The 25,829-nt window shown below is 37.1% G+C and overlaps 1 protein-coding gene across 5 annotated transcripts in view; it reads right to left on the bottom strand.

Moving 5' to 3' along the window:
- The window catches only part of TBC1D31 (TBC1 domain family member 31), a 61,281-nt gene that overhangs the window by 9,438 nt on the left and 26,014 nt on the right, over window positions 1–25,829 (bottom strand). For 3 of the 5 annotated variants that reach the window (XM_059995142.1, XM_059995146.1, XM_059995147.1), the window contains exons 8-21: window positions 22,696–22,872; window positions 18,371–18,450; window positions 18,146–18,292; window positions 17,676–17,809; window positions 13,582–13,715; window positions 13,084–13,263; window positions 11,859–12,097; window positions 11,446–11,598; window positions 10,291–10,426; window positions 5,363–5,455; window positions 3,321–3,383; window positions 2,662–2,802; window positions 1,349–1,543; window positions 400–523 (exon numbers count right to left, since the gene is read on the bottom strand). In XM_059995142.1, the coding sequence (XP_059851125.1) occupies window positions 400–523; window positions 1,349–1,543; window positions 2,662–2,802; window positions 3,321–3,383; window positions 5,363–5,455; window positions 10,291–10,426; window positions 11,446–11,598; window positions 11,859–12,097; window positions 13,084–13,263; window positions 13,582–13,715; window positions 17,676–17,809; window positions 18,146–18,292; window positions 18,371–18,450; window positions 22,696–22,872 (1,996 nt within the window). The remainder of the gene's footprint in view (window positions 1–399; window positions 524–1,348; window positions 1,544–2,661; window positions 2,803–3,320; window positions 3,384–5,362; window positions 5,456–10,290; window positions 10,427–11,445; window positions 11,599–11,858; window positions 12,098–13,083; window positions 13,264–13,581; window positions 13,716–17,675; window positions 17,810–18,145; window positions 18,293–18,370; window positions 18,451–22,695; window positions 22,873–25,829) is intronic. The other 2 variants (XM_059995144.1, XM_059995145.1) reach the window with 2 other exon arrangements.

Genomic DNA, 25,829 nt, shown 5'->3' with positions numbered 1-25,829 from the left:
GTTTTTCTTAATTGGAGCTTTTTTTTTTTTTTGCAGTAAGTGGGCCTCTCACTGTTGTGGCCTCTCCCGCTGCGGAGCACAGGCTCTGGACGCGCAGGCCCAGCGGCCATGGCTCACGGGCCCAGCCGCTCCGTGGCATGTGGGATCTTCCCGGACCGGGGCACAAACCCGTGTCCCCTGCATCGGCAGGCAGACTCTCAACCACTGCGCCACCAGGGAAGCCCGCTTTTTTTTTTTTTTTAAACAGCCCCACCTCCTCATCCCACCCTTTTAACTGAGCAATAACTTGACTAAAAGTGCCAAAATACATCTCAGGGATTTATCCATGATGAGAGACCACAGTAAATGAATGAAGGTGTTAACACCACGAAGGGAGAGAGAAGCATTCGCGATGCTCACCTTTATGACATGGATGTTGAGCGTGTATCTCATTCTCCAGGAACCACCTTCTAGAGGCATCTGAAGGAGCAGCAGCTTTCTTTTCTGATTTCAAATGAAAGTCCTGTTCTTCAGCTTCCTCCCACTAAATACAAATAAATGAAAAAAAAAATCACATAAATTTGTGCTAATGCAAGTTCCTACAGTGAAGTAGCCCCTTTTGTCTCCTCTACTTTATATTTCCAAGGCACGTAGGATTTATTTGATATTAGGGAATCTGGGTGCCTGTCTTGGCTCAAGGCTGTTGAAGAACCTTGAAAGCAGAGGCACTTCTGACGTCCCTACTATTCAATTCCTCAGAGTGCCATACGGGTCCCAACTGTCACTGAAATAATTCATTTCAATACATTTCAGATCTCAAACCTTATGGGATTGAGTTTTTAAAATTAATGGATGGAAAGGTATCCATGAGAATGAAAGACATGCTCCAGGAAATAGTGCAGAAAGGTTGAAGGGGGCAGTTTTTCTGATGACCTTGGAGCCAGGATACCAACCGTGGACTGCCCACCTCCAGACTTTTCATGTGAAAAAGAAAAATACTTCTATCTTGCTTATAGTTACTGTTATTTTGGTTTTTGTTACTAATAGCTACATATAATTCCTAACTGTTCAAAGTCTTTTACGTTGCTAGTATAAAAAATTAGGTAAATTAAAGTAGTGATATTATACAATCAGCTAGAACAAATCCACGAGGTTGGGAAGTTGAGACACTAATGTAACTGAGAAAGACACTTAGTCATTCTTAGGTGGCATCAACATTGGACTTCTCTGAGCTCTACGTATTAAAATTAGATCATCTTTAAGATCGTTTCAAACACGCATTATGTGGTTTGATGCTATTGCCGTTTGATTATGTACTATTTCAAGATTTAAATGATTAATAACAAGAAGTTTATAACACCATTCTTACCTTTTTAGCTTCCCCCTCCATCACTGCATTTAATACTTCCATTTCTTTCTTTCTGTTTTTCCGAAGCAGTTTGGCTACTTCCTGGTAACATTCATTTCGGTGTAGATCATCGCATCTTTGTTTATGTAAAGCTTGAATTCGCCAGTCAGTATTTAGACATGCTTGTTCAGCTTTTGCCAAATTTTCTTCAATTAACTAAGAACAATTTGTAAATTTCAGAAACAAGTTTAGACTACATAAAATACGGTATGTCCATTCAACGTATCCAAGTGTCCAGGACAGATGTTCACAACCCTGGTTGCATATTAGAATCACCTCAGTGTTTAAAACAAACTGATGTCCAGGCTCCACCACGTGTTTAAAACAAACTGATGTCCAGGCTCCACCACAAACCAACTAAATCAATCTCTTTATCAGCTGGATATTGGTACTTCTAGAAAGCTCTTCAAGTGGTTCTAATGTATAGCCAAGGTTGAGAACTTCTAGGCTAAGGGATGGGTGGAATTAAACAATTCCTATGTTTCAGTCCTTTGAAAAGGAGTCAGAAGAACCTATTTTTACAGACTGGACAAAAGCCTATAAGGACAAAAAAGGGGGGAGGGGATATTCTGGTGGGGGAAGCCAAGGGACAAAACAGAAGGTAGGGAAATCTTACACCATTCCTGGCTTTTGGAACAGGGCCAGGCCCTGCCACAGACCCACTTACCATTTCGTTAAAGGGATAATTGACAAAGTTCTATGCTGAAGCCCTCAAATTCTATTTCCATTCATTTAAGCCAGCATTTCTGAAAGGATACTCTGCAAGAAATTCTATAAGATAAGTTTAAGAAACTTTCTTACAGATTCACAATGTGCCATATCCTCAAACCTGGCATGGAAATACCTAACTTTAAGACAGCGTTTTCAATACGTGTCATCCCCATTTTATTTAATACTAGTTATTGATATTCTACAGAATACACTTTGGAAACGCTGGCTTATATACCAGGCAGAGACCTGATGTTTTGCAACTAATCCACTCAGGGATAATTTCGGAGACTTAACAATGGAGGGCACTAAAAGTTATAAAGTTATTCCCTATGTATTTTCTTCCAAGTCTTGAAATTCTCTAAGAGTATAAAAGACACATGTATATGGCTGTCAGTGAAGTAAGTAGCCTCTAAATAAAATAATGTGAATTTCTAGGAACTGTGATAACTGAAGCAAAGAAACAAATTAACTTTATAGAGTTCATTATTAAATTCCTTCTTTTAAAAGAATGGCAGATGGGAATTCCTCCTTCTATAGATACACTAAATTCATCATATTTTTACCTTCTGAGTGTTCTGGTTCTGAGTTTGATCTGTTCCTATCGGTCTATGAAACATGTGATCTTCAAGATCCACTTTTCGTTTATTGGCGTCTGCATCTTCTCTCATTTCTTTTGCAATAGCTTCTTGATTTCTAGTGAGATTCTGTTAAAGAAATCATTTTAAAAAAATCACCAATCCATAAAATAATGATGTTAGAACACAAAAACGTCTTTGCTCTTTTTCAGAATACCAAAACTGTAATCATCTAATTTTCAAAGTAAAGCAAACAGTGGTGACATCAGTGGAAGTAAGAGTAAGGACCTCTGAAAATTCTCTCATCTATAAAAGCACTGAGATCACTGGCAAAACAAACTTTTTTCAGAACTCTGGAAATAAACTGAAGGCTTACAGCAATCTGGGGAGCATTTATTCATAAAAATGGCTGAATCTTAGTAAGAAAGACGAACTTTATGGCATTTTAAACTTGCATTATTCCTATTCCTATTCCAGCCACCCCTAAGCTCTGCCATTAGCTTTGAAAATCATTAGCCTGGCAGCTAATGGAGGGGACAAAATGGAGTTGAGGTCCTTGTAACTCCCATTCCCAGAGAACTGTCACCATCTGACTTGGAAGACCCCACTTTCAAGGCTGTTTTTATTTGACCTGACTCATAACTCACCTGTAGCCTTTTCCCTGGGGATGTCTGCTGAAAACCATCAGGGGAAACTGTTGAACGTCGTGACTGTCCAAGGCAGTGGGTCACAGAGCAAACAACAGGCCAATCAAAAAGCTTTGTAGGAAAAGCTGGGGAATCAGATACCTATAGGGGGCTCTGAAATGCTCCAACAGATTCCAGGGACTTCAGAAGGCCGTGTGCATGTGTACAATGTGCGCGTGCCAAGGGCTGTGTGAATGCTCAGACCTGAGAAGGTCCTAAGCGCTCAGCTCTGGTGAACTGAGGTTTTGCAAAATCAGGAAGTGAAATCTAAGAGAGTTGTAAACTATCTAACTTGAGTGTTGAAAGTGTGCCCGAAAATGATGCACACGGTGCCTCTCAGCAAAGACTAGAGGCTTTCTGGTTCAAGGGATCTAAGGAAATCTGTCTAGTCACCAGGCTACCTGAGTAGAGACTTCAGTGGCTACGCATGACAAAGAATACTTTACAGAATAATTCAGAAAAGTCACTAAGCAAAGAAACAACAAGAGACCCTTAGGAGAGACAAGAATGTGATTTCCAGAAACGTCCTCTTACTTAAAATAGCTAGTTTTCAACAAAAAATTACACGATATAACAAAAACCAAGAAAGTATGGCCCTACATGCTTTAAACAGACATTAACCACATGATCTCCAAAGAAGATATAAAAACGGACAATGAACATATGAAAAGGTGCTTGATATTAGTCAACAGGTAAACAACAAATGCTAATTGAGGAATATTCTACAATCTACCTGGCCTATATACTTCAAAAGTATAAGTGTCATAAAATATAAAGACAAGACTCAGGAGTGGTTCCAACTGAGAGGAGAATAAAGAGACATGACAACTGAAACAAATGGAGTAGCTTAGATTTTCTTTTGCTATAAAAGACATGTTTAGGACAACTGATAAGATGTGAATACGGTTTATACAACAGATAATAATATGTTAATGTGCTGATTTTGATCACTGTACTGCGATTATGTAATAAGGATTCCTTGTAGAAAATATACAATGAAGTATTCAGGGGTAAAAGAGCATAATGTCTGCAACTCAAACAGCTCAGGAAAAAAAAGTGTGTGTGTGTATAGACAGAAAGAGAAGGATAATGCAAACTTAGCAAAATGTTAATATTTGAGAATCTGAGAGAAAAACACTTTGAAATTTTTAGTATTTTCTTGCAAAATTTCTGTTAATTCTGAAATCATGCCCCCGGTGCCACCACTCCACCTCCCCCGCAGAAAAGATAGTAAAAAATAACCTCAAGCTTAGTTCAAATGAATGAATTGTAATTCAGAATCATAGGAGACTCAGTGTAAATTCCTGGGGCTCAGATTTAGAAAAAGTTCAGTGTAGAAACTTAAAGTGTTGTAGTTATGAACGGTGCTATGTTTTAAATCTCATTTAATGTGAGCAACAAACAATCATATGCACGTTACCTGTTACGTATTTGTAGTTATCGCTAATTTCAAACTCAGTCTGACTTTAAGAGGACTGAAGGAAGTGAAAACGTGGTTTCAACATTAAATAAATGAGTAACATAATGCTTTTCCCCAACAAAAAATATCTACAGCAGTGAGAAAGTTTCCAGTGTCTTGGAAACTGAATTATACGTGCTAAAGTAGGTCCTTGCTGATTTGATTCCAGAAGCTTCAAATTTCGAGTGCTTTACAGCTCGTACCTGACTTACCTGGTAGGATCCTTGTGAAGTACTGGGTTAATTTTGCAGTCACTGTTACACAGATATGAGGAAACTTAGGAAGTTAGTAAAAGATCCTGAGGCAAAATCTGGGGCTTACATCTGGTGCTTCAGACACTAGACTAAGTTGTTAAGAGAAACATGAATTAAAGAATTACAACAAACTGTGCGTTCAGACATTCTGGCTACCTTACAATCCTGGATAACACTATACTCTTCTCGAAAAAAAAAATAAAATGAACATTAAAAAACCTTGAATAAACTGTCTAAAAAGAGTTCGTACAAACTCTGCTTTTCTTCTATTGGAAGTTGTTGATTTCTACCTTCTCGTGAAGGCTCTTTTGTGATCCGAGTTCCAGACGTCTCACGTCTAGGTCTTTGGCTGTGGCAACAATGTCTCGATCTCTCATACGTACCTACGGCCAAATAACAGACTGTCAATACCAAAAACAATTTACATAAATATTTTTTGTTTAATAGATGAAGTAATCTTGTGATATGAACAACCCGCTAAATGCATTTAAAATAAGAGGTATTGGGTTTTTGAAACGAGAGTAATTGCCAATCTATTAACATTCACTGTGGAATCTAGAAATAACGTCTGAGTTAAAGTTAAGCATAATTTTCTAAAAAAGAAAACACAATTACCATATGCTCATCTGCCCAGACTGGGAGAACAGATGGCAGCTCTTTCCATATTACATTAGCCATATTATGAGTTAGAAAAACTTGAGCAATTTCAATTCACAGTGGATAAAAATATAAAATGTTTAATCTTATTCGATATAACATTTATTTAATGTTCTTTTTGATTAAACTTCTATACTTTTCTAAATTCGGTTTGGAAACTAGTAATTTCAAGTTAAAATTTACTGTGGACTGTTCAGCCTGTATGTGCCCTGCTTGGACTTAGCCAATTTAAAGTTCACCTTTCTCGAAATCTGATTCCTTGGGAGCTTTTCAGTCCTATACACTAGAGGATTTGGATCAGGAACTCTTTAGATAGAGACTCCTGGGAACTGTCTTAAATACTTGGCTGCCTAAAATGCTCATCCTTTAGGAGTGAGAATAACATGATATGTGTTTCAGAACAAAACAAAACAAACTATAACCCATGAGGCATCTAACCTAATCATTTCATCCAACCAGTAAACGGTTAATGATTGCATGACTACTTACACGCATAAGGCAGTGTTAGATATTGTAGACAAACTATCGAATACATATAACCAGAGAAACAAACAGTAAAAATGAGAGTATAGTGGGATGTGCAAGGACATGCATCCAAGGAGTAAAAAAACCACGGACGGAAAACCAGTTCACCTTAAAGAGGTTCCTGAGAAAGCAGTTAGCTCAGAGGTAGGGAGACTTGAGTTGATGAGGCAAGAGTAGTTGTAATGCTAAGAGGTGGAGGAGACGTTTGGCATAGCAAATAATGCTTTTTAGGAATTTCAATTACAGAAGCTCTTTTGCTCATGAATTTTCAGAGATACAAACAGCTATGTACCAGAGCAAAACAGATCAACTTTGCTTGCTACTAACAGATGTCTGTGTCACTTGTACGTGTCACTTTGGACTCAAGCTGCCTTTCCTGCTGGTGCCTGAACGGTGAGTAGAGAAGCTTCTGCTATTTAGCAGGGTCAGAGCTCACTATCAGACCAGGGAGATGGAAGGGCAGGAGGCTGGAATGGGAGGCAGAGGCCAGATCGTGCCATTGAAAGGACTTGACAGGATTCTTTCACCAAAAAAACCGCCTTCCACTATCTCAAAGGGGTTTGGAATAAAGAGATCAGAGTTCTAAGCCTGTATTATTTTTGGGGAAGAACATAGATTTTCTAGAATAATGAATTACCAACCTCATTTACTAGACGAGATAGTTAAAAGAAATCATGGATTTTAAAAACCAACTTAAAGTTAATTGGCTTTAAACAAAACAAAGTATTATCTCATGCTATAAAAAGAGATAATAGATTATTAATATAGATGAATGAAAATCTTAAGAAAAATTTAAATATTTACTACTTTATCAAAAGCAAGTTTGAAACTCCTTAATTAGTTTACAAATTCAATGCAATCCTAATAAAAATTCCAATAGGATGGGGGGATTCAGAGAGAGAGAGAGAGGGAGAGATAAAATTTTCAAAGTCTATTTGAAATGATAAACATTTGAGAATACTGAAGAAAACTCTTTTTTTTTTCCTTTTTTTTTTTTTGCGGTACGCGGGCCTCTCACTGTTGTGGCCTCTCCCGTTGCGGAGCACAGGCTCCGGACGCGCAGGCTCAGCGGCCATGGCTCACGGGCCCAGCCGCTCCGCGGCATGTGGGATCTTCCCGGACCGGGGCACGAACCCATGTCCACCTGCATCGGCAGGCGGACTCTCAACCACCGGGCCACCAGGGAAGCCCCCAAGAAAACCCTTTAAAAGGCACACTAATTATGGCAATTAGGCCTACTAATTAGTAAAACATTACACAGGTGTTATTCACACAGTGTGGTACTGGCTTAGGAATAGACAGCAAAGGAGGAGATCAAGTTTATAAGGGAACTGAACATTTAATAACGATCAGCTGGCAAAATGACTTCGCTAATATTCAACAAATGCTGCTGGGAAAATTGAAAGAAGTAAGCTTGGTTCCTAACTCATTCCTTACATTCAATTTTCAGACACATCAGGGGCTGGCAAACTTTTCCTGTAAAGGGTCTCAGAGTTAAATACTTCAGGCTTTGTGGGACATCGTTTGTGTCAGCTATTCACCTCTGCTGTTGTAGTGCGAAAGCAGCCAAAGAAATATGTAAACAAATAAGTGTGATCGTTTTCCAATAAAACTGTATTTATGGTCACTGAAATTTGAATTTCATGTTTTAAAAATTTAATATAATTTTCATGTCATGAATTATTATTCTTTGATTCCGATTTTTTTTAACTAGTGAAATTGTTAAAACCATTGTAACTCACGAGCCTTAACAAAACAGGTGGTGGGTCAGATTTGCTGGCACACAATAATCTGCTGACTCTTAGGGACTTCCCTGTGGCGCAGTGGTGAAGAATCTGCCTGCCAATGAAGGGGACATGGGTTCGAGCCCTGGTCCGGGAAGATCCCACATGCCGCGGAGCAACTAAGCCTGTGCGCCACAACTACTGAGCCCACGCTCTACAGCCCGCGAGCCACAACTACTGAGCTCGCATGCCACAACTACTGAGGCCTGCGCGCCTAGAGCCCATGCTCCACAACAAAAGAAGCCACCGCAATGAGAAGCCCGCGAACCTCAATGAAGAGTAGCCCCCGCTCGCCACAACTAGAGGAAGCCCGCGCGCAGCAACAAAGACCCAACGCAGCCATAAATAAATAAATAAATAATTAATTAAAAAGATGATCAAAGATTTAAAAAAACAACAGAAAACTACAGAACTAGAAGAAAATAGGCATAAGTGGTAATATAACCTTAAATGGGAAGGTTAATAAACATGACAGAAAACCTAGAAGTCATAAAAAACTAATGAAGTTGGTTATCCAAAAATTAAAATATTTTACATAATGAAAAAAAGACACTGCAAACATTCTTAAGAGTCAAGAAACACAGACCGAGCAAAACATTCTCAACAGACAAAAGGATTAATGCCCTGACTCTATGCTGTGAGGCAAGCACTATAGCCACATATAACTGCTGAGTCACTTAAAATGTGATTAGCCCCAATTGAGGTGTGCTACAAGTATAAACTATTAGATTTCGAATACTTCATACAAACAAAAGGTAAAACATCTCAATGACAATGTTTACTAATGACATACTGCAAAGATAATTTCAGATATACTGAGTTAAATATTATTAAAATTAATTTCACCTGTTTCTTCTTACTTTTTAATGTGGCCATTAGAAAACTTAAAATTACCCATGTGGCCTCACATCATATTTCTATTGGACACTGCTGCCCCAAATGATAAAAGAGCCTGTGTAAATTGGTAAGAAAAAGAGTAACTTGGTAGAAAAATGGAAAAACGAAGATAAATAAATGAAGAGACTGGGCTTCCCTGGTGGCGCAGTGGTTGAGAGTCCGCCTGCCGATACAGGGGACACGGGTTCGTGCCCCGGTCTGGGAAGATCCCACATGCCGCGGAGCGGCTAGGCCCATGAGCCATGGCCGCTGAGCCTGCGCGTCTGGAGCCTGTGCTCCGCAACGGGAGAGTCCGCAGCGGTGAGAGGCCCGCGTACCGCCCGAAAAAGTAAATATAAATAAATAAAGAGACAGGTAACATCATTAGCACAAAAAACAAAACCGTTTTTCACCTATCACCTATCAGACTGGCAAATATTAAGACTGATGCACTCCAAATTAACTAGGGTATCGGTACTCTTATATTCTCTTTTTTTTTTTTTTTTTGCGGTACGCGGGCCTCCCACCGCCGCGGCCTCTCCCGCCGCAGAGCACAGGCTCTGAATGCGCAGGCCCAGCGGCCATGGCCCACGGGCCCAGCCACTCCGCAGCACACGGGATCCTCCCGGACCGGGGCACGAACCCGCATCCCCCGCATCGGCAGGCGGACCCCCAACCACTGCGCCACCAGGGAAGTTCGTACTCTTATATTCTTAAAATACCTAAGTGGATTCATTTTTGGAGGACAATCTGGCATACCTTGGAATTTATTCAACAAAAATATGTGTGCAACTACTCAAAGATTTGTACCGAGAATGCACAATCTAGCAGTGTTTTGTACAGCAGAATACTGCAAACAACCTAAATGTCCAACAGCAAAGGATTAGTTAAGTAAACTATGACATGTCCATATAATGGAATACTATGCAACCATAAAAAAGAAAGATATATAGCCATTTTAAAATAATTTATCTCTGGGGATGAAATGAGAGAAGAGTGGAGAAGGTCCATTTTAACTCCATATATTTTATAATGGAGATCTTTCTAGACTGGGGATGTGTAAATTTTTATATTAAAAAGGAGCATTTCCCTTACTTCACAATTAACTTCATGCTTAATTGATACTTCTCTAAAAGAGACAGTCATCAAGGACACTCGTCAACCTGACCCATTTTCCTGGCATTTCTAAAACATTTAACCATTAATGAAATATAAAAGAGAATAAGAATAGCTGGGGGCAGGGCAGAATTACATAAAACTAAAGGGGCTATTTAGTATCCCTTGTGAACTCTAGGAATATTATTTAACTTGAAGGTGTTCGTTACATTTAAGTAAGAGTTAATGGAGATAATGTATGAGAACTAAGAATAATAAACCTTTCTCTCAATTTCATCATCCAGTCTTCTTAGCTCCATTTCACGCTGTTCTTGCTGAAGTTGCAGAAGACGCCTTCTTGCAGCATCTTGTAAGTGCACTTCCTTTACTTTCAACTCTCTTTTCACAGCAGCTAGTCTTAAACACAAAATACATCAAGAGGAATAAATAAAATCATTTCCCAATATATATTTAAATGGAAAAATACTATGTTTCACAACAATGAAAGGCCTGCCACCTATTTTGGTCCGCTTTCCCAATTCAACTGGTGCTATCATAACATGGGTTTTTATAATATATAAATGAAAACGCTCAATTACAAAATAAGCCTGCATTCATGAAAGTGACAAGTCCACATGCAATTGGCTATTTCTTCATACTCAGAAATTCTCTTTAACAGGTCTACTACTCAGATCACCTCAATACAATTAATATCCTTTATCTGAGAAAAGGCGGCCCCCAAATACTCCAATGTTACCAAAGATTATGTATGCTTATTCTTTTAGAATTTTAGAACGCTGATGGCTCAGTTCAGTAATTTTTTTAAATTCACACCAGGAATCTGTTTCATAGTCCTATCCAAAAATAAGAATCAACAAACACTTACAGAAGTGATTTTCCCAACAATTAGCCTTAATCTCAATGCTTATCCCATGATCTTAACTAATTTAAACATTTTGCCTTATTAATGTATTATTGAATAAGCATTTAATACTTCTTTCCCTGTCCTCCAAAGTATGAAATGTACAATGAGACAATCATTTTATGTTTCATTTTCAGGTCACACAGATATGTTTAAAACACAATTTAAAAAATTATACTCCACTAAAGATGATTTACCCAGCATTGTGTTGCAAGGCATTTCTGCCCACCGTAAAAGGTACCTTAGATCTTGTATTACTTCTGAATAATCAGAGCAAGTTATATTATACTCAGTATAGCTTCAGAATTACAGTTTACTATATGCCAATTTTTTGAAAAATGTATTATAATTTCTTTTTATTAGCTTAAACATTTGCTTAATGGAACTAGCAGAGCTGGGTAATACTATACAAAGTGAAACTGTATATAATTATATATAATTTCATAATAATGAAAGAAATAAAAATTATTAAAATAACTCAGATGTCCAGCTTTTTTCAAAGTGTTAAACATACTTTTGTCTTTGCTGTATCATCATCTCCTCCTCTTGTAAGGGCGTTTCTCTCCTTGTTTCTTCAGCTTTACGAAGCGGTTCCTGTTTTTGGTACCAAGCTTCATCTTCAACTCTTTGCTGGTCTAGTTCAGCTTGCATGTCTTCAACTGCCTGCCTAGAGTAGATAATATTTATTATTATAACAAAACGCAAATAAGAAAACTGAGTAATTTAAGTCCAAGAACGAACAAAACACAAAATGTATGCCTGATTAACATGTAACTGTTTTACTTCCATATGCAAGAATACCTTTAAAGATATTTCCATCCTTCAAACTCTGATTTTATACAACTTAACAATTTACATGTCTTTTTCACAAAAATTTTGTTTATAATAGATTTTGTTTTTATCAAAGAACAACCGTTGCATGATTACCTCTCTCTTAAGTAATCCAGTTCATCATCCCTTATTCTTATTCTTTCTCGTTCCTGTGTCTGACGGTCCACAATAAACTTTGGATATTGATTAAATACTGGGTATTGCCCTTTTGTCAGTGCCACAAAAACATCAAGCATGCTGTCTGGATGAATATCAGTGGGCGTGGTATCCATGAGACGATAAACTTCTCTAATTACAGCACTTATATCCAGGTTATTCCGATGGTGAAAAAAATACTGTAAGAAAACTTGGTGTTTAAATTGAGATTGACCTAGTAAAGCAATTAAGGTAGAACTAAAACGAGTTTAAACATGTAAATGTGAATTTATCTTTAAGAGGATTTTTTTTTTTGCAAATTCACTGAAGAGTTTCATAACCCAAGTTTTAAAATGAAGATCCAGTTTCATATTTAAAAAAATAAATTTATACAACCATATTATGAAATTTTGAAATAAAACTTTTAAAATGTTAACTCAAAATGAAGGCTTCCTTCATAATAGAAGACTGCTTCAACAACGAAATAAATTCTTCTACTGCAATTTTTTCCTTCAAAATCCAAAATAGGTAAATTCAAAACTAAATTAGCCTTTGAAAATAACCTTGATTTTTAAAAAATATCTGACATGTTTCCACATTATCTTGTTCTGCTGGCAGGTCCAAATTCTAGTAAATACACACACATACATACATGTATGTACGCATCTTGTGATCATGAAGTAAAAAGAGAGTTTAATTTGATAGGAACCACAAAATAAGTAACAAACAAACAAAACCAACTTAACTTATCCTGTTACCAAAAGAACCTCTCCCTTCAAAAACTACCTCTAATGCTTTCTTTCAGCCACTGGCCTCAAAATTCTCAGTTACCATTCTGCATGTGTAATAAGCATCTAGATTATCCCAGACCAGCTGGGTCACTGATAAAATCATGCACAGAATAAACAACGACCCAATTGTTAAACATCCTTTAAACAGGCAAAAAGCACAAAACTCCAATATTATCATGATTCTTCTCCGAAGCTATGATTTTAGGACTAGTAGTCAAGCTATGACTGACTACAGCTATGTAAGGGCCAGCACGCAGTGGTATAACTTATTCTCCGCTATATTCTTACCACCTGGCACCAGTACCTGACATATAGTAGGTACTCAATAAATACGTGGATTTTTAACTGAAATAAATGAAATTTGAGAACCACTACTTAAGAACAAGGATATGTACCTCAAAATCATCTTTAAGATTACAGTTGAGCAAAGGAGCTCTAGAACATATGTTGTAGGCCACAACAGTCATCAGGAGGAATGAAGGATGGTTGGAAAAGACATTATCAAATAATTTTAGCCACTCCTCTCTGGTCAGTACTTCTGAGAACACAGTTTCAAGAAGAGGCCATGCATACAGCTAAAATAAATAAGAAAAAATGTATTATTTCTTGAGGGAAAAGTCATAACAGCCATTGCTAATATACTCATTTGGTTTATATTTGGTTTATAAAATCATTATATTAAGAACATAACTATGAAAAGAACTACTCTAATTTTGGCTCTTCTTTACAGACTTTCAGGAAAGCAGTTTAATGAAGAAAAAAGTGGAATACTATTAAAAGCATAACAGTAGTATGTTTATTATATTCTTTCAAGAAAATACTGTCTTATTTATACCAGAACCAATGTTAGCTTCCAAAATAAGTTGTTATTCTAAAAACCTTACATTTCTTACCTGGGAAGTTATATCATGATTTATGAAGTGTTGCAGGAGTTCCTTGTCATGAAATGCCAAAACATTTTCTATCATACTAAGAATATTGATAGGAGGATTAGGAAAATATTCAAACCAGTGTTGACACCAATTGACTATGAAGAAAAAAATTGAAAATTTACCTTTACCTTTCTATATCATCAAAGAGCTTTGCAGTTCTTAAATGTATCCACTCTTTATATCCTCAACATGCCCATTAATAAGGAAAACATAACCCTTTAAATTCTAGAACAATAGATTTTAAAACTCCATCATGTTACTGCGGTATTTTAGGTTTATAGAATATTCCCGTTTCTTCAGAGCAGTCAATGAGAAAGTGTCAACTGAAACAAACAAACCTTCCCAAAGAATTCCTGATGGTAGCTATAAGGCTCTGTTTCCTGCTGGCTTGTGTGCTGCATGTATTTAGATTTCCCCTGGCTAACAAAATGACCCTCTCCTAAAAAAGGTCCCTATTTAAGTCTTCGATAAAATGTGATCAATGTTAAATGGCAATCTCCTCAAATCTACTAAAATTCATTCCTAATTAAAGAGTCCCATTTCTAGGAAAAGAGTGTTCTATAGGTGTGGTAACAGGGAGTCACCAGGACTGGTTTGAAATCTAACTGATCAATGACAACTTGTTTCAGTAAACTTGACTTTGAAAACCAACCAATCAGTGACAGCTGCAGCAGTGTCCTCTGAAAGTCAGCCAATAGAAAGGAGAATCCGTTCCACTGAAGAGGCTTCTAAGGCTGACTTTAACTCACTCTCACTTAGTAACCAGCACAACCCCCAAAACATTCTTTTCCAAAAACCCTAGGAAGATGATCAGTTTCACTGCTCAATGAACCTATGTCTAACCACCACAACTTGCCATAATTATTAAATTCAGATTTTTTATTTTAAATACTGAGCTGGGGTTTCATGTTTTGACGATAAGATCTTTCTCAAATTAGCAAATGGTCTGATCAGAATATTGGATTACACATGGTTTATTCCATTATTTCATTTGTTAGTTAAGTATTTAGATTTGAGTTAATATTTAAGTCATAAATAAAATCTTGCAAAAACTAAGCTTTAAAAGAAACATTTCAGCTTCTTTAACTGCTGCTCTTAATACGTTAACTTTAACAGAAAAATCCAACCTCTCCTAAGTAAGTACCTATGATGTCCCAGACACTGCTAGTTTTGGGAATTTTAAAACACCACACACATACACAAAGCTCTCTTATATTTAATCTTCATCAATAGAACAACTTTTCAATTAAGCAAGAGGGAAACCCTGTTTTATACAGTAAACGTCTCCTCTTGTATTCTGCTAGGTGCCACCACACAGAAGTATGGGTAGAGGATCTAGAGACAGAATTGACTGAGAGGAGGATAAAGAGAAATGGTCATCGTGTGGAGGCCCTTCACTAAACCTGAAGAATTTCCTCCTGGTTATAAGAGGAACTCTAAAGAGTGCTTAAAAATGACTTTTATAAACATATTCCAAGTTATACATAGAAGTAACTATATTCCTTCACAATTTCTTCTTGGCCCCAACTAGACTGTAACCTGAAAGCCCAAACAATGGCTTATCCCTAAGCAGGGCTAACATTTAGTTGAAGCTCAGTTTATTGAATAAAACTAGTTTGAGACCCTTGACGAAAATCCATAGCTACTCATGCTGACTGTCATGGATCTTTTAGATTTAGATTTCAGTTTCAGAAGAGAAAAATCCATTTCCTTAGTATATAATCATACGTAGCTATGTAACAAGATTTTACTGGAAGTAAAAGATAGTTGTGCATGCCTACTCTAAATGAGATATAATTGCTTTATTTCTTTCTTGTGGTAAAACATAATTTGCCATTTTAACCATTTTTAAGTGTACCATTCAGTGACATTAATTCTATTCACAATGTTGTGCAACCATCACTATTTCCAAAATCCTTTTCTAAACAGAAACTCTGTACCTATTCAGCATTAACTTCCCATTTCTACTTCCCCAGCCCTGGTAACCTCTAATCTACTTTCTGTGCCTATTTGAGAAATTTCACATAAATCTGTCCTTCAGTGTCTAGCTTTTTTCACTAAACATGTTTCCAAGGCTGATCCATGTTGTAGCAGGCGTCAGAATGTCATTGCTTTTTATGGCTGAATAATATTCCACTGTATATATACAGATATGGTTTCTCCATTCATCTGTTAATGGACATTTGGGTTGTTTCCATCTTTTGGCTATTGGGAATAATGCTCCACAAACATATTTGTATACAAGTATCTATTTGAGTTTCTGTTTTCAATTTTTTTGGGGATATCCCTAGGAGTACAACTGTGGGGTTATATGGTAATTCTATATTTAACTTTTTGAGGAACCACCTAACTGTTTTCCACAGTGACTGCACCATTTTACATTTCTATCAGCAGTGTACAAAGGTTACAATTTTGCCACATCCTTGCCAACACTTATTTTCTTTTAAATTACAGCCATCCTAGTAGGTATGAAGTGGTGTCTCACTGTGGTTTGATCTGCATTTCCCTAATGACTAATGATCCTGGGCATCTTTTCATGGGCTCAGTAGCTCATTTGTACATCTTCTTTGGAGAAACATCCATTCAAGCCCTTGCCCATTTTTAAATTGGATTGTTCATCTTTTGTTCTTGTTTCTTTTCCTTTTAAAACTCTTAGTGTTATTGACAGGGTAAACTACCCTTTAGTGGGATCAATTAGAATATTCATATTTTATGACCTAATGATACCAATTCTGGGACTCCAACCAAAAGAAATTATTATAAATTTATGAATGTGAAGCTAGTCACAACATTGTTACTTTTAATACATAAAAATTAGAAACAACCTAAATGTCCAACAATAAAACATTAAACTAGACCATGTACGTTATAGAATTACAATAAACAATAAAATGTTTACAAAGTGTATACAAATAAGAGAAATGTATATATCATATGAAATAAAAGTAGTATAATTATAAAAATAAAAAACCCTAGAAGTCTAACAGTTGGGGGATGCATTATGGTATAAGATGAAATATTATATAGGCAATAAATTATATTTTTTAAGATATTTAATAATTTAGGGAAATGCTCTTAAAAGAAATTCATTAATATATCATCAAGATTGTTTCTGAGGAAGAGGAATATTCATGAATTTTCTTTTCTTTTGTATATTTTCCTATATTTCCTCCAATGATTGGTAAAAACTTACTAAAGCAAATACAGCATAATAAAATGAATGAAAATCTGTAAAGAGAAGTAAACTAAAATATTCACAATATGTACACTGGGATCTTTTTATTTCTACTTTTCAGAATTTTATTGTTACAGTTAAGTGCTTATCTCCTTTGTACAAGAAAAATACATACAAAAATGTTCTTTTTGTTAAACCAGTGTTGGTTTAATTTGGATCCAGTTCATTAACCATTCAGCTGATTTTACTAATATGAAAAAAAATGACTCACTTTTTAGTGTAGATGATAACGATGAGGCAGTTAACACGATGGGAGTACAGCTATAGGCTCTGAGTGCCTGGGTTCAAATCCTTATTCTGTCATGAACCTAATCATGAACTTAAGCTCTCTGTGCCTCAGTTTCCTCAACTATAAAAAGGGAATAATAATATATAACACCTACCCTACAGGACTGCTGTACGGTTAAATGAGTTAATAAAGGCAAAACACTTAGAATGGTACCTGGTACACAGAAAGTTCTCATTAAATGTTAGCTATGGATGATGAGAATGGGGGTAACTGCCAACACCTGCCACATTACGCAGCGTGTGCTAAATGCTTTACATGCTTACTGCAGTCTTATGAATAATAACTGACTTTCAGTAAGTGAAACATCTGCTTCCTTCTTACTAACAAAATCTAGCCTGTAACAGTATCTTCTAAAATGCAACCATCCAAACTTCAATGTAAGTAAAAAGGTTTATTTATGTATAAATGTCCAAACTCCCCGTTTTATGCTCTATTTCTGACTGTCTCACACTAGAATTGTTAAATGTTGCAAAGGTATCGGAAAATGTCTAAGTATCTACTCTTGGTTTCATTATTTACTTATTTACTTACTTATAAGAGTAGCAACAACTTCAAAACAGATGAGCTGGTTGTTCTGGAACAATTTTACAAATGGAAATGCCAGAAGTGGAAGATACGGTGTATCACTAAAGATGCTGGACCAGTGAGCTAATGCGGAGAGGGTTCTGTGAATAAAATAAGGAAAGAGCAGAAAAGCTTGTTAAAATTTATTTGAATAAATAATACATTCACATGATGAAAAATGAAACAGAAGGTGAATGTGGTGAAATTCGGGTGTGTCTGTTTTCCCACGATTAGACTGAGGTTATAAGTTTTCGGCAAGAATACAACAAAAGTGATGTGCAACACACTGATAGGATTTCTTACTGGTGATTTTAAATTTGATTACTTGGTTAAGGAGGTGTCTGCTATGTTTCTCTACTATGAAATCACCATTTTCCCATTTGTAATTAATAAATATCTTGGGGGAGATACACATTACTGCAAAATACTGTACATACCTCTGTAATACTCTGAGTAGTTTCCTACTTTTGATGGGGTATTTCTTCTGAAGGTTGAGAAATGCCACATGAATACCTTTATCTATAAGGTTACTAAATGCAGTATGATTTTCAGGCAGCTGTAGCAGAGAGCGCCAAATGAACATTCTGAAATTAAAACATAATTTTAACCAAGAAAAATTAGGGGAATAAGATTGATTTAACATGCAAGAATTTAAATTTTACCTGTATTTCATTGGATATTCACCATAGCCTTTTAATAAGATTTGTAAACGCTTTTTGTTTAATCCATCTGAAAATTCATTCTGTAAAGAAAAAAAATAGTATCAATAAGTGACATAATCTTAAAACTGAAACGGTAATCTAGTCCACAGTGGCTTTCCAACTTTGGAACACAATACACAGTAAAATATATTTTATATCATGGAACTCTCCACACACACACACACACACACACACACACACACACACACACACACACACTATCTTTCTCTCTCTTGAGTGTGCATATACACAGCAGATAAAGTTTATGACATATTTTTTTACCCTGTAACAGGGTTTGACAAACTTTTGCTGTCAAAGGTCAGACAGTAAATATTTTAGGCTTTGTGGGTCAAGAGGCAGAATCAAGCATATTAGGCAGGTACTCATATAACCATTTAAAATGCAATCATTTAAAAATATAAAAATCATCCTTAGCTTGAGTAGCCAGATTGGGCCCATGGGCTGTCCTCTGTCAATCCCTGTAGCAAGAGCAATGCATCTGGATAATTTTTTCCTCTCTTGATCCTTCCATCTCTTTTATTTTTTTGCACTTTTAACTTTTAAGTCAATTTTTATCTTAATGGAAAAACACTTTATAGATTTTAGGATCATAAAGCCATTTTCATAGATGATCTCGTTTAAGCCTAACAACTATATGAAACAGATGAGACGTTTTGTCTTCCTTTGAGAAAATGGGAAGGTCAGAGAAGTTCAGCAACTTGCTTAAGATCACAAATCTGCTGAGTCTTGGCTCAAGACCCAAAGCCACATTTTCTGACTTAGTTCAGTGCTCTTTTCACCACATAAGAAACAGGTAATCAAAGTGTAAGAGGGGGGTGAGGGACAGCCCAAGACGATGGTGAATGAAGAGCCCCGTTTGAGAGTGATGCACCAGACATTAAGGGCAACTAGCCCAGATTGGAGCCATGCGATCCATAAAAGAGACACGTTCACTGTCTCTGTTCACTGTCGTCACCCAGACACCCGCTGCCATTGAAGCCTCTCTAAACAAAGGTCAGAATGCCCAGGGGGATTGGCCTGAGTTTCATCTACTTTTGTCTTCACCATGAGCTGATGAAGCTCCTACTTCCCTTTCCATGTCCTGATGACACAATTAGTCGAGGACAGGCGTTTCACCCACAGAAGTACTCTACTGTGACCTACTCCTTAGAACTGGCTACGGGTTTTTAGAAGCCGCCCACTCCCAGACAATATTTCTGTAGGGCTTCCAACTTTGATCCAGACTAAGGGCTGCCAGATGCCCTGACCGTGGTGTCACTTTTATTTCCCAGAAGTCAATCATCACCATGCCCACACTAGTTTTCTCAGAAGAGGCTCCTGTGAACTCTCAGGAAAGCTGAAGCCAGACCATGTCTCAGAAACACATTCAACTAATAGGGTCAATACCGCCTAACCTTTACACAGCTAGGTTTGTGCCTGCTACTTAGTTTTTTAAAACTAAACAGTATTTTGTTTAGGGTTACATTGTAGAGGCGATAAAGCTATAAGGAAAGCCAAGGACATAAGGCAAAAGTGAGGACAATGGTTACATCTATGGGACAGGGAGAGAAATGCGATTGGGGACAAGCACACAGGGGACTTCAGAGCTACTGGGAATACTCTATTTCTTAATGTGGATATGAATATGTCCAGAGAAGAGTTAACATGGCAGGTCCGTGACTGCTACCCTTAGAAAGGCCCACTTGAAGGTTGGCCCTTGTCTGGTGTCCAGCTATCTGGATTTCCAGGAAGTTCCCACTATCTCCAGAACGAACAGGAGCGGCTCACGGCGCCTAAACTGTACACTGTGGTTTATGCTGAACACCTGCTTTCCTTGTGGAGTCTGGAATTTTGCAAGGGAGCCTATAGCCAGCCTCCAGTAAAAACCCTGGGCACTGAGTTTCTAATGAACACTTTACACATTCTTCTTTTGAGGGAAGTTTCACATTTTAAAACTGCTTACAGAAGAAAAGAGGTTAAAATTAATGAGAAAAATACCAACAGTTGCTACGAATATGAAGCAACTGGAACCCTCAGATACCTCTTGGTGGGAATATGGATTGTTTAAATCAACCACCTGGGAAACTATCTGACAGTATTTACTAAAGTTGAACATATGCATAGCCCATATGCCAGTAATTCCATTCCTAGGTTTACACCCAACAGAAACATGTCCTTATGCTCAACAAAGATGCCTTAGAATGTTCAGAGCAGCACTGTTTCTAATAGCAAAAAAACCTAGAAAACTACCCAAATGCCTACCAATAGCAGAATGGATAAAGCATGGTTTATTCACTCAATGGAATTCTATACAGCTGTGAATGAATGGTTTACGACCACATGGATCTCTCCAAAATACCGTTAAATGAAAGAAGCCAGAAACAAAAGAGTACCAATTGAATGATCCAATGAACATAAGTACAAAAAAGGCAGAACTAATCTACAGTGTTAAAAGGGAGGAGAGTAGTGATGCTTGGGGTAAGGGGGCAAGTGTCTGGAAGGGAGCAGCAGAGGGGCTTCTAGGGTGCTGGGAATGGTCCATTTTTTGATCTGGGTGCTGATAACACAGGTGTATTCAGTCTGTAAAAATTTACTGAGCTGTGCATTTTTATGCATATGATTGATTAACTGTCAATAAAAAGTTTTGAAAGTCCTTGAAAGTGTTAGCAGGTTGTCTATTAATGTGCATATTTTCTTTCAATTCCAAGGCAATATACGCTCTTTGCAGAAAATTAAGAAAATACAAAAAAATACATATAAAGGAGAATAAAACTGACTGAAATAGGTAATTCTACTACTATCAAAGTTTTTATGCACATGCTCTGACTTAAAAATTCTACTTCTACAGATACATTTGTTCAAATGTCCTAGGAATATCCACTGCATCAGATTGTATTAACAGAAGACTGACGATACAACCTAAATGCCAGTCAGCAGAGTCCTAGTGAGATAAATTAAGTTATATCCATAAATGCAATACTATGCAAATATTTTTAAAATGTTGTAGCACTACATGCACTAATATAAACAGATATTCAATCTGTTAAGTGATAAGAACAAGTTATAAAACAGTGCTATAGTATGATTCCATTTATGTAAAAAAATTTTAAAAAGGTAACAGACAGATATACATTATGTTTATACACAGAAAACTTCTGAAAGGATATCAACAATTATCTTTTCTTTAAATTTTATTTTATTTTATTGTTTTATTTTTGGCTGCGTTGGGTCTTTGTTGCTGTGCGCGGGCTTCTCGTTGTGGTGGCTTCTCTTGTCATGGAGCACGGGCTTTAGGTGCACACCGGCTTCAGTAGTTGTGGCACATGGGCTCAGCAGTTGTGGCACACGGGCTTAGTTGCTCCGCGGCATGTGGGATACTCCCGGACCAGGGCTTGAACCTGTGTCCCCTGCATTGGCAGGTGGATTCTTAACCACTGCACCACCAGGGAAGTCCCATCAACAACTATTAACAATGGTCACCACTGGGGAGTGCAATGAAGAGTGGGCTAGGGCACAGGGAGGAAGAAAAGTATGCTTTTGTTCTTTTCCCTTTACAACCTCTATACGAGCATTGTCTAACAGATAAGCAAGAGACAAATGTAATTTAAGTTTTCTTAAAGAATATAATTTAAGTTTCATGTTAAAAAAAGTCAAAAGCAGCAGGTAAAAATCAAATTTAATACATTTATTTAACCCAATGTAATAAAAATATTATCATTTCAACATATAATTAGCATAAAATTATTAACTAATATATTGTACATTCTTTAGGGGTAGGAGATTAAGGGGTACAAACTACTATGTATAAAATAAAGAAGCTACAAGGATCTACGGCACCAGGAATATAGCCAATATTTTATAATAACTTTAAGTGGAGTATAATCTCTAAAAATACTGAATCACTATTTTGTACTAATATAATACTGTAAATCAACTACAATTTAAAAACAGATATTTTACATTCTTTTGTTCATAATAAAATCTCAATACCTGATGTGTATTTCACACATATACCACATCTCAAATCAGATCAGCCACATGGGACTAGTGGCTAGCATATTGGACAGTGCAATTCTATACTGTTTTGACTTTTTAAAAAAAACCATAAACATGTATTAATTTTATATTAAAAAGTTTTAAAAGCATGTTATAATTTCAGTTACAACTTGCTTCTTTTCCATAATTTTCCTTTAATTCCTAAGAGAAGGAAGAATGATGATGGTCTAGAAATCATAAGACTTGTCTACAGCAGAGCCATGACAAACAAAAGTTTAATATAGTCTTACCTTTTTATTTTCAAAATTACCAGTCAGGTCTTGTTTTAATATTCTAGCTTGTATTTTGTTTTCCCTTGATTTTGCTGGCCGCTGTACTCTTCCTGATGTTACTTTCATCTTAAGATCACCAGAATTCACTTTCCTCTTAGGCAAATCTTCAATCACTTTCACTAAAGGAGGAGGTGGCTAAAAGTGGGGGGGGGAATCCAGTGGTTATCCTTGGAAAATAGACCTGTTAACATATAATTTACAAAATGTATTTTGCTCAATTTAGTAATATGCCTTAATAGATATAATTATCCTTCAGGCAAAAAGTGTAAATAAAATGTCCAAGAATGTTTCCTTGTTGATTAACGAATCAAAGCAAATTTCTGCCGAATTCCTTTGAGCAACGTAATAAAGATCACGATTAACAACAATAAACAGAATTTAGTTATTCCTTGAAAGCTGGCCTCAATCATACAGTATCAATCCAATTTTTACACCTGTATGATAAAGTGAGTAGTAAGGCGGTAATCTGCTGCAGAGAAGGCCCAGTTACACACAGGGCCCTCTAGAATGCTGAGAGAAGCACCCTAACATTCTCTGGGCTCAGGTGAAATTTCTTTGAGGGAAACTGTCACATGACTTTCCTCTGAAAGCACGGGACCCCTGCCTTGTCCTTGGTTACATTTTCTAATCTACATGGAGATGGCTGTCAGTCCCTGACTGCATCAACAGCTTCAGAGGCAGGGCAGAAAGCACGACTTAGATGCCAAACCCTCGTTTTTATGGGGACGAACAGGTAAATAAGCCCCCAACAACTTCAATTTACTTAAGGTAAAATGATTCACTAAGACATTTTCTCTGTGAATAACACTCTCTTTGAAATAAAAAGATCTTCATTGTTCAAAGAAAATAAGCAGATAAAATAGCTCCGGCTTTCTGAGTTCTAAGTATGATTCAATTAAAAGGACTTTCACAGGGTGTTTTAAAGGTTTGAGACCATTACTGCTGAATGTTCCCTTAGTAATTAGCCCAGATCCAGATCAAAGACAAGGTGGATTTGTGATTTTTAAATAATTTTTCTTGAAGCCAAAGTGCCAATTCCTTGCATATGAGAATAAGAACACAATATACTCCAAATGTCCAAATGAACATATTAGATTCAGAAAGACAAATATTACACACATCACCCTGAATTCAAGCTGTCATGAAAGCCAGAACAGTGGGCTTCCATGATGACGTACGATGGAAATGAATCGCCACTCTTTGGGAAAGCTCTCTGAAGCAGAAAACAAACTTTTCTGACCTCCTCCCGCTTCGTCCCCAAAGAAACAAACAGAACAAAGCAAACATCTTGACTCCTTTTAAATAACAGACTATAAAAAGACTACTTTGAGGTTTCAAACAGAGATTTTTCTCACGTTGCCTTCAAAAGTTCAGGACTTCTGCTTTTGAAACCTGCAGCCTATTATAGGAGACCAAGAAAATATTCCCTATTGTCAACTGCAGTATGTACGACACGTAACACTGTAAAATGTATAGAGCAGGTAGTATACATGGCATTGATACTGCATTTTTACTTGTTTTAAAATTATTTTGAAAAGTATTTGAAGTTTTAACTGCATCTGTAAGGGTTTTTTAATAGTGTTTTTCTAGGGTACACTGGTATTTATTCACATCTAGAAAGAGTACAGGATAATACAAAATATAATAACAATAACTCTGACCAAAATAAAGTACAATGACCACTTACTCTATGATTTAATTCTTTACCTATGAAATGTAATTAATAGTGGTCTGATTTCTGAATATTGCCCATCTTTAATATCCCTGAACTATCTTCTAACCTCAGTCCATTCTTCTGTATCTTTATGGTAATATTTATTCTAGTGCCACATTTTTCATGGTTCTTCATGAAGGAATCTCCCAGAAGTTGGAGCCTGAGATATGACCTGAATTGCCACACCTTAGGAGTGTTAAAACTTCAACAGAGAAATAGGAATTAGCTTACTTATTATTAGCACAATACCAGAAATTCTCCAATGGCAAGAAAACAGGACTTGAAGGAATGAGACACGGGTAATAAGTTTTGCATAAACCTGAGCATTTTGTAGGCCTGGAATAGCACTGGTGGTGCTGGTAATGTGTCCAAAAAAAAAAAATTATCCTTCTTCTGTCATAAGCTAGCTTTTCTGGTCAATATGACCTCAACTTGCTTAATAAATAACAGAGAGAAAGCCAATGACTCATGCTTACCTTGGTTTTTCTCAGATCTTTGTTTCTATTAACAACATTTATCTAGCTCTTACAAAATTCAGCTAGGCTAACAACTCTCATTAAGAATGAATAATGTGGGGCTTCCCTGGTGGCGCAGTGGTTAAGAATCCGCCTGCCAATGCAGGGGACACAGGTTCGAGCCCTGGTCGGGGAAGATCCCACATGCCGCGGAGCAACTAAGCCCGTGTGCCACAACTACTGAGCCTGTGCTCTAGAGCCCGTGAGCCACAACTACTGAAGTCCACGTGCCTAGAGCCCGTGCTCCGCACCAAGAGAAGCCACCGCAATGAGAAGCCCATGCACCGCAATGAAGAGTAGCCCCCGCTCACCGCAACTAGAGAAAGCCCACGTGCAGCAACAAAGACCCAATGCTGCCAAAAATAAATAAATAAAAATAAATAAAGACGCTCATTGACTGTACAGTGTTGATTCATTAGCACTGAACTCATGCCAACAGCACTGTAGCTCATTCCTGAATGAAGCTTATCTAACACACATATGTTCTCCCTGAGACACCTCCCAGCCCTCTTGTGCTTAGGATACCAGACAGCACGTCAACACTGTGGTTGGGGGACATTTTAAACAGCAAAATCACCAACAAAAATCACAAGAATGTGAAACATGTGGCACTAAATAGACCACGAGAAGGACACTTGTTCCCATGGAGAGCTGAAATAAGGCCGAGTGCTGCTCTGTCTGACCTCGGGGGAGAACCTGCATGAAGGCAACTCCAATTTCTTGCTGCTCTGCACATGCAAATGTCTGTAAATATGCGGTGAGGACTGATTTTAGAGTTGCAGATAAATTTTCACCAACAGACAAACTCACAACTATAGAATCCGTGAATCATGTAGACTGTATACATTTACACACACAGAGCA

This window comes from Delphinus delphis, chromosome 17 (genome assembly GCF_949987515.2).
Source record: "Delphinus delphis chromosome 17, mDelDel1.2, whole genome shotgun sequence".
Lineage (NCBI taxonomy): Eukaryota > Metazoa > Chordata > Mammalia > Artiodactyla > Delphinidae > Delphinus > Delphinus delphis.
Note: the sequence above shows the minus strand (reverse complement) of the source record. Positions and strands in the feature narration are given on the sequence as shown.